General features: G+C 37.6%; 2 protein-coding genes across 3 annotated transcripts in view; both read left to right on the forward strand.

The window, feature by feature from the left end:
• Positions 1-4,173, forward strand: part of LOC128881719 (uncharacterized) — a 6,811-nt gene extending 2,638 nt beyond the window's left edge. Inside the window, exons 6-11 of the mRNA XM_054132994.1 lie at positions 331-490; positions 576-694; positions 780-922; positions 2,185-2,811; positions 3,032-3,504; positions 3,725-4,173. Coding sequence (XP_053988969.1) covers positions 331-490; positions 576-694; positions 780-922; positions 2,185-2,811; positions 3,032-3,504; positions 3,725-3,888 — 1,686 coding nt within the window. The 3' untranslated portion in view covers positions 3,889-4,173. The remainder of the gene's footprint in view (positions 1-330; positions 491-575; positions 695-779; positions 923-2,184; positions 2,812-3,031; positions 3,505-3,724) is intronic.
• Positions 4,174-4,322: 149 nt separating this feature from the next.
• LOC128881715 (lysosomal alpha-mannosidase) overlaps positions 4,323-8,894 on the forward strand; it is a 5,621-nt gene continuing 1,049 nt past the window's right edge. Inside the window, exons 1-14 of one of the 2 annotated variants that reach the window (XM_054132988.1) lie at positions 4,323-4,866; positions 4,999-5,101; positions 5,182-5,263; positions 5,350-5,535; positions 5,603-5,808; positions 5,872-6,008; positions 6,209-6,342; positions 6,831-7,041; positions 7,102-7,298; positions 7,374-7,573; positions 7,663-7,868; positions 7,976-8,189; positions 8,312-8,429; positions 8,553-8,829. In XM_054132988.1, coding sequence (XP_053988963.1) covers positions 4,759-4,866; positions 4,999-5,101; positions 5,182-5,263; positions 5,350-5,535; positions 5,603-5,808; positions 5,872-6,008; positions 6,209-6,342; positions 6,831-7,041; positions 7,102-7,298; positions 7,374-7,573; positions 7,663-7,868; positions 7,976-8,189; positions 8,312-8,429; positions 8,553-8,829 — 2,379 coding nt within the window. In that variant the 5' untranslated portion in view covers positions 4,323-4,758. Of the gene's footprint in view, positions 4,867-4,998; positions 5,102-5,181; positions 5,264-5,349; positions 5,536-5,602; positions 5,809-5,871; positions 6,009-6,208; positions 6,343-6,498; positions 6,633-6,830; positions 7,042-7,101; positions 7,299-7,373; positions 7,574-7,662; positions 7,869-7,975; positions 8,190-8,311; positions 8,430-8,552; positions 8,830-8,894 lie in introns of both variants that reach the window. The other variant, XM_054132986.1, reaches the window with a different exon arrangement.

Consider the following 8,894-nt stretch of genomic DNA (forward strand, 5'->3'; position numbering starts at 1 on the left):
CATTCCAATCCTTGGCAGTAATTGCAAAGATTAACAAGTATTAATATGTATATTAATATATATTTCCAATAGGACAAATTTCAATTTACATTTCAATCCTTGGCAGTAATTGCAAAGATTAACAAGTATTAATATGTATATTAATATATATTTCCAATAGGACAAATTTCAATTTACATTCCAATCCGTGGCAGTAATTGCAAAGATTAACAAGTATTAATATATATATCAATATATATTTCCAATAGGACAAATTTCAATTTACATTCCAATCCTTGGCAGTAATTGCAAAGATTAACAAGTATTAATATGTATATATATTTCCAATAGGACAAAATTCCTTTAAAATGTATGATGAATCCATACGGAAAAGTGCTGGATATACGAGGCATTCAAGCTTTGGGCGAGGAAGTAAATATCGAACCGATGCCGAAGAATCCTGAGAAACTGTTCAATATCGTTCGCGACCTAAACAATCACAGAGGCCGCGGTAAGTATTTCCGTTGTATTAGACAACAATTTATATGTAATATGCTGATCGAATATCGAAAAGTAATTGAATCGGTAATCAACAGGCGCCGAGATATTCGCAAAACGCAGGAAAAGGTCGGAGAAATGGGTTGTAGATCAAGAACAATCTCAAACACCTAACACCCCAGGGATGCAAACAGCACCGACGTATTCAAGAAAGCCGGTAAGATTCAGTTTCCTGAATAATCAAAGGAAATTAACGAAAGAATATAACAAAAGAATGTAACGTACATTTTGGTCATGTTTAGGAGACGAATGGCAATTCAAAGTTTCCGAATATGTCTCCGTTTACATCTCTCGTGACTGACCCAGTCGTCGGAAAACAGTCATTTTATAATCCCTTTACCGTGGACTTGTCTCTAAGTGACACAAATCCACCCGCCGCAGGTACGTAAACTAGAAAATGTTTTCCACTCGAGAGGATTTAGTTGGCAAGTTCATCTGGCAATGATCCATATTATATTTCTGTTGGTTCGAATTGTTTTCGAATCGTAAGCCGATAGCCAACAGTTTCCCAGGACTTGCGTTCAAGCTGGACTTTAATATCTAACTTTATACGTATAATATTTCTGCGCCGATACTGTTGATTCGTCTTGTTCCCTTTAGTCTGCTTTTATCCGCGACGTAGTTGTAAATCGCTTTAGAAAATTGCTCCGGGCTGGACTAAAAGGAACAAAATTCTATTCTGAACGTGTACGGATCGTTCTTTTTTTTTCTTTTTGGTCCGTCGAAGCTTCGCGGAGAGTGCAACGACCTACAAAGCTTTTAATTGGCAAACACCGTCGATGTTATTCAATCGATGCGAGACTGCCACCGCGTTCTTTTTTTGTTGGATATCTAAAATAAACAACGACCTATAGCTCGTTGCCAATTGATATTTGCACGCCAATTAAACTAATCGAGCAGTGTTTTAGAATTTTCGAATTTCGCTTGCAAATAACGATCCCGCAACGAAGCGATGTATTTTTCCATTATGAGCTAATAATCTTTGCTAGGATTAATTCGATGATTAGCTAATTTATACACGACCGAGCGTTATCTCGATGAATATCGTATTTCACTAAATCAGGTCAATATTTCAATGTACTCTGGATAACATCTTTCCTTTGGCCGATAAGTTTCTGTATCGATTGAATTCTAGCAGTTCGAAGTGGACAAATATGATTCGATGAACAATTACTTTGTTCGCTTTATCTACATTTGAGAGATGATTTGCAAAATCAATGTATCGGTGTCTGAAAAGTTTGAAAAGGGTTCAACTTGAATGAAATAATGCGTGATAAAGGGAAAACGAATTTGTTGTTGACTCATCGAATGATAATGCTCGAAAAGACACTTAATATTTCAAGCGTTATACACACGTTCTTATAAACATTCCAGAGAGGAGTTTCTGTATCGATTGAATTCTAGCAGTTCGAAGTGAACAAATATGATTCGATGAACAATTACTTTGTTCGCTTTATCTACATTTGAGAGATGATTTGCAAAATCAATGTATCGGTGTCTGAAAAGTTTGAAAAGGGTTCAACTTGAATGAAATAATGCCTGATAAAGGGAAAACGAATTTGTTGTTGACTCATCGAATGACAATGCTCGAAAAGACACTTAATATTTCATGCTTTATACACACGTTCTTATAATCATTCCAGAGAGGAATCAATATCTTTGCAACGGTAAAGATTGCAACCACTTGACCGAGGTGAAAAAGATTTATCTTCGAGAAGTGGCCGTTGGTACTGATAATGATTTTCCCCTTGACAAATCTCGATCGTCGATCGTGAAAAAGTCACGACGAGCCGCTTTGGAACCTGATATCGAACGACATAACATCTATCATGCCAGAAGCAACAATAACGAAAACGCTGCGATAACAACGACTAACACTAACAGGCGCAATTGCAGTTGCAACAAGGCTTCGCTGAACAGATCTAATTTTTTTAATACACAGAACGCTACTAACAAAGAGGGCAAGTGCTACGCCAGGGAAGAGTACGTAACGGAATGTGTACAAAGCGCGACTAACGAGAAAGAGAAATTGGCGAGTAACGAACGAGAGAACGATGGTGTCCGCGTGGATAGCGAAGGTAACGAATACACGCCGGTACCGGTGAAACAATTGATACAAGAATTTGAAAAGTCCTGCAGACCGGTTCTGCAGTACAAACAGATCAGTCCGAAAGTTATACCGATTGTACAGCACTGTTCTCTGGACAACGACATAGCCCGATTCTTTGAAACACAAAATTCCGTCAAGTACAACGCCGAGAGGGAACGCAGGAGGTGAGGCAGAATGAAAATTACGATCCTCATTCGCTTAATTAATCGATTCTTTCGTTAAATGAAATTTTATGATTACTTCTTCCTTTTGCATGATCAATTATTCGTGTTCGTTTATATAGTAGAACCGATTATAGAATTTCATTTATCCACGTTCGTTTTTCATTCGAACGAAAAGTTGATCGAAAGGGTCGCAATTTCATTATAATCGATTCTAATACAGAGTAACCGGCAAGCAAGTGTACGAAGAACCTGTAAAGCTTGCGAAGCAAGTTCAAGATCGTTGTAACAACGGTTACGTGTCCACCGACGATACAGATTACTCGAGCGACGAAACCGATTCCCAGATGAACGATTACCCTATCGAGGACGTAATTTATCGCGAGAAATCGGAATCGTCGAGCGTTATGAACGGCGATCAGGAATACTCGTCGATGTATCGCGAAGAGTATTCGAACCGACGCAGGTCGGTGACTTCCGAAGAAGTGGAAACATTCTGCAGCAACGGAGACGAGAAATATATGAACACAGAATCGGAAGTGCCCGCGGAAAGCAAGTCGTTGTTACTCTCGATGTTAGCGTCTCAAGAAGATATTTTGGAGACTATCAAACATTTGCGTAGTACGCCCGTTCTGGGCAATCTTTTGCACAGTGTTTCGCCAGACTTTAAATACACCGACGACTGTCCAGATGTAGGCAAGTTAACACGCATGCTTTTTTCATTCTTTCATTGTCTTGTCTCGTCTTGCTTTGCCTAAGCTTCGCTTACAGGTGTCTGAAACTAAAGAGAAACTATCTTATAATATCGTATACTATGTAATACTATATAATACTATGTAATACTATGTAAACACTATGTAACACTATGTAATACTATGTAAGTTTAGCATTTGCTTAAACATAGTTATTGTTACAGGTAAAAAGCTCTACGAAGACAACACCTACACAGGACCAAAGCTTGCTAGCGTCAACAATCTAACCAACTACAATACCGCACCGCGTGGCTGGGATCAATCATTGACCTATTACCGACCAATAAAGCTCGAGAAACCGCAAGAAATTGTTTATTCGGACTTTTAGACGTAACGTATTTATAAAACAAACATCCTTACGTGGGTATATTTATCGCAGTGTAAATACTTTTTTCTTGTTTTTATGCGAACGTAATTGAAGACCGTTACTCGAAAAATATTATCGTTAAATATTAAATCTCGAATTTATGGAATGTATTAGAGTGAAAGTAATATTTTCCAAATATGAACGTATAATTGTTCTCGTATTTGTCTTGATTTCGTGGTTTGACAAACTATAATTTGTTTGTATTTTTAATTATCAATAAATATCATTGTTTCCTTATCTTTAGCATGTAAATGGTGTATCTACGTAATCGATTTTAGATTTAATTAAAGATAACCCGATCTATATCGGACCGAAGCAGCACTCGATGTATGTACTTTGGTGTTGGCCTCTTTATTCTCGATTAACAAGGTATTTTATCCAAGTGGTTTGTTTTCCATCGAAGGAAACGTTTATCGAATCGTGAATCACGAAGGATATGTACTCATGAGCCTGTATCAAGAAAATGAAAAAGCTACAAGAGGTGACCAAAGCTTCCCACCGATCTTCCGTTTGGAAATTTCAAAGTTTCTCAGAGTACCAAGATCGCGTAACGAGTAAATCCCCCGTAAGTAATTAGTATTCGTTTGGTGGGGGAAATTGAACGCTCGAATCGTCAACAATCCACTATAACCTTTCTTGACCAGTTGCTTACTGGTTCACTGCTCATCTCTGATATGGCTAAACAGAACAAATCCTCCCTTATCTACTACGTAAACGTCGTTACGCTTACACAGGAAAGCACGTAGTATAAGTAGAAGAAATTTGTAATCGCTCCATCAGTTGCGACTTGCGAGCTGCGATCGGAACCATCCGGCAGCGTTTTGTTTTACGATGTCGTCTCGGTTTTCGCTTTCGCTGACTCTCTTTCTCGCGGTGTTCATTTATGGAGAAACAGCAAGCATACCCGGGAGAACATCTGACGAAAGATGTGGATACGAGGTACAAGAATTAACTGTTCAATTTTAATTTGAAATGTAGCATTTTTAAATTGGCAAACAAGTTTATGCTTATGATATCAAAAGACTTGTATCAAAGTAACGTATTAATACTACATATTGTATGTTATTATAGGCCTGTCAGGGAGTTGATCCGAATAAATTAAATATTCATCTAGTGGCTCACACTCACGATGATGTCGGCTGGCTGAAAACGGTTGATCAGTATTATTTTGGAAGTAAGTACAATTAATTATAAAATAACGTTTATATTCATTGAATACAACGTTAAATGTCTTTCCATTTTCTCTAAACAAAGGTCGGCCAAATATTCAGAAGGCGGGAGTACAGTACATTCTAGATGGTGTCATTCAGGCGTTATTAGCTAATCCTGAAAGAAGGTATGTAATTTGTTATTTTTTTTTTAAATTACATATATTTTTAGGTCTATAGTAGGTACACGAATGTCTTACATCTGTTCCGTTAGGTTCATGTACGTAGAAACTGCTTTCTTATGGAAGTGGTGGTTACGTCAGAATGAAAAGACCAAACAAGACGTTAGAAATCTGATAAACGAAGGAAGACTAGAAATTATCGGCGGCGGATGGAGCATGAACGACGAAGCAGTCACTCATTATCATTCTCTTGTGGACCAGTACACTTGGGGATTCAGGTAAAGATAAAAAGATAATTTAAAAAAAGAAATACTACCAGCTTTCTGAGCTTTCCATTTTTTCTAGACGGCTTAACGATACTTTCGGACGTTGCGCAACGCCACGTATAGGGTGGCAAATAGATCCTTTCGGTCATTCCCGAGAACAAGCGTCGATATTCGCGCAATTAGGATTCGATGGCATGTTTCTGGGTCGTCTTGATTATCAGGACAAGGAGAATAGACTGAGCAAGAAAAACATGGAATTTATCTGGCAGGGAAGTCCAAATTTAGGTAAGTAAATTTAGGTAAATAGACATCCACAACGAGCTAATCGTGTTGTGTATTCTGTTTCAGGATCTCGTGCAGATTTGTTCACGGTCGCATTATACAATACTTATTCACCGCCACCTGGTTTCTGTTTCGATGTTTTGTGCAACGACGAACCCATAATCGATGACCCCGATAGTCCAGATTATAACGTTAAAGAAAGGGTACGTAACGAAACATTCCGAAATCGAATATGTTCGAAAACAATGTACGTTGATAGTTGCAGTCATAGATACGGAAAAATATAATTCACAAAAGAGGGTTTCGAGTTTAACGAATTCGTAATCGTCGAACGTATACTTCCTTCCTTTCTGTAACTCCGTTATTAATACATAACGTTGAAATTTTATTTTTTACACAACAGATTAATGAATTTTTACAATACGCGGTTCAACAAGCCAAAGCATATCGTACAAATAACGTGATATTAACAATGGGAGGAGATTTCACTTTTCAACAAGCGGAAATGTACTTTGTTAATATGGATAAACTGATAAGGTACTAATTTAATAGATATCGCTTTGCTTCTCTTCGTTAAAAAATCATCATCCGACGATTGATAAGTAGTAGCAATTGAAAGGAAGGAAAAGCTGTCTTGTAACGCGTCCTTATGTCTGTTAATGGTAAGTACAATTTACCGTACTGTATCATCAGGTCGAACAATTTTTGGCCTATGCCAATCGCCAAGCAGCCTCTTACAAGACTAATAACATTATTCTCACGATGGGTGAGGATTTTAATTACCAACATGCCGAAATGTGGTTCACTAATTTGGACAAGTTGATCAGGTAAAATCTAATAAAAACTACATTAACTGCGTTAACTAGAAAGCGTAAACTCGTAAAGAAAGGGTACGCTCTCTACGGAGTGTTGTTACATTTCGTTCCCACATCGGTGACAAAACCTCCGAGTGTTGGACCAATGGCATTACGCTATTTACTTATTTGTTAAGCAATATTTAAAATTAATGATTTCGTATGCGACAGGTACGTGAGGGAAGAAACGTCGAATGTGAATATACTTTACTCGACACCATCGTGCTACTTGAAAGCAGTGCACGATGCCAATCTTAACTGGTCGACGAAAACTGACGACTTCTTCCCCTACGGAAGCGATCCTCACTCTTACTGGACTGGCTTCTTCTCTTCCAGACCTAGCATCAAATTCTTCGAGAGAATGGGAAATAACGTTTTACAGGTACGAGAAAACAATTTCCCTTCTCGTAATAGTATACCGTAATTATAAATATAATTTCAGGTTACTAAACAATTGTCTGTATTGACCGATCTAAAACACACCGATGAAAAATTGGAACATTTCCGTGAAGCAATGGGCGTAATGCAACATCACGATGCAGTAACTGGGACGGAAAAACAACTTGTCGCCGATGATTACGCGCGTATATTGTACAACGGCATCCAACAAGGAACAAATATTATTTCCGAAGCTCTGAGGTGACACAAATATATTCCTATGAAATATTCAGTTTAATTATTTCAACTGAAATCGTATTACTTTTTATTATATAGAAAATGGATGACAAGTAATAGTCAAGAGGCAGTGCAATCTGAGAATATGTACTCTTGCATGCAATTGAACATTAGTTCCTGTTCGTACACAGAAGATACAAATATCATGCTCACGGTCTACAATCCGCTAAGTCGTGAAATTCGAACACCTATTCGTGTTCCTGTTCGAGGAGGCACACACAAAATTGTGGATTTAGTAGGTACGTGTCGAAAGAGATTTAAAGAGAAATAAAACGTAGCTATGGTACAAAGTATCTGACAAGTGATGAAAATTTAAAAATTGTTTAAGATAACAGTGACGTTACCTCGCAACTGGTGCCGATCCCCAATTCTGTATTAAAAATACCAGGAAGAGAGAGCAACGCAACGCATGAACTAGTGTTTCTCGCAGTACTTCCGTCTTTAGGCTATAAAACATACAAGGTTGTGAAACAATCAAATGATACAGATAATACATACGCGCAGACGAATACTACAAATTTTATCGATAACGAGGTACTAATTACACTTAAAAAAAGAAGATTATATTTTAACCTCTCCAGTTTTAATCTTTGAGAAGAAAAATGGCGAAGGTAGTAACGAGAAACTAACTTTTTTTTCAGTTTTACGATGTATCCGTTAACACAGATAGCGAAGTTACAGTGGAGTGGAAGAAACTGAACAATATGAGCCTGGTTCAATCGTTCCATTATTACGAAGGAATGGAAGGAAACAATAGAGTATTTGAAAATAGATCTTCGGGTGCATATATTTTCAGACCGAAAAGTGTATCCAGTAAAAATTTTCCGAAATTCGGATCTTACAAAATTTACAAAGGTAATGTTGTATGTTTGGTGAAATAAAGAAAGAAAATTTCCGTCTTTCTGATTCAACCTGGCTTAAAACGATAGACTAAACTATCGTGTCAAATTGACGAGCCAAATTTCTTTTCATTATAGGTCCGGTGTTACAAGAAATTCATCAAGCCATCAACGAATGGGTTAGTCAGGTAATTCGGTTGTATAACGGACAGGAATATATCGAATTCGATTGGCTTGTTGGACCAATACCTGTCAAGTAAGTGTAATAAACGTGTCTGTAAAATAAATAGGTTCAGGAGTATAGTAATTGCATGATATGGATCTTGATAATTTATGTAAACAAAATCAGAGAAAACTAAACGAAGCGAACTAATTTCAGGGACAGCATTGGGAAGGAAGTTATCAGCAAGTATTCGAGCAACCTCAATTCTAACGGAGAATTTTATACCGACAGTAACGGTCGCGAAATGTTAAAGCGAAAACGGAATTTCCGTCCAACTTGGGCTGTACGATTGGCAGAGACAATATCCGGTAATTATTACCCGGTTCCTAGTAAAATCTCCGTGAAGGATGAAGACAAATCCCTGAAACTCAGCGTGTTAACCGATAGAACAGAAGGCGGATCTAGTATGAGGGACGGAGAAATTGAATTAATGGTAAAATATCATAGTTTGCGTACTATTTATTCCCATGGTCTCTAGTTTCATCCCCTACGATACCT

The sequence above is a fragment of the Hylaeus volcanicus genome, chromosome 9, assembly GCF_026283585.1.
Source record: "Hylaeus volcanicus isolate JK05 chromosome 9, UHH_iyHylVolc1.0_haploid, whole genome shotgun sequence".
NCBI lineage: Eukaryota > Metazoa > Arthropoda > Insecta > Hymenoptera > Colletidae > Hylaeus > Hylaeus volcanicus.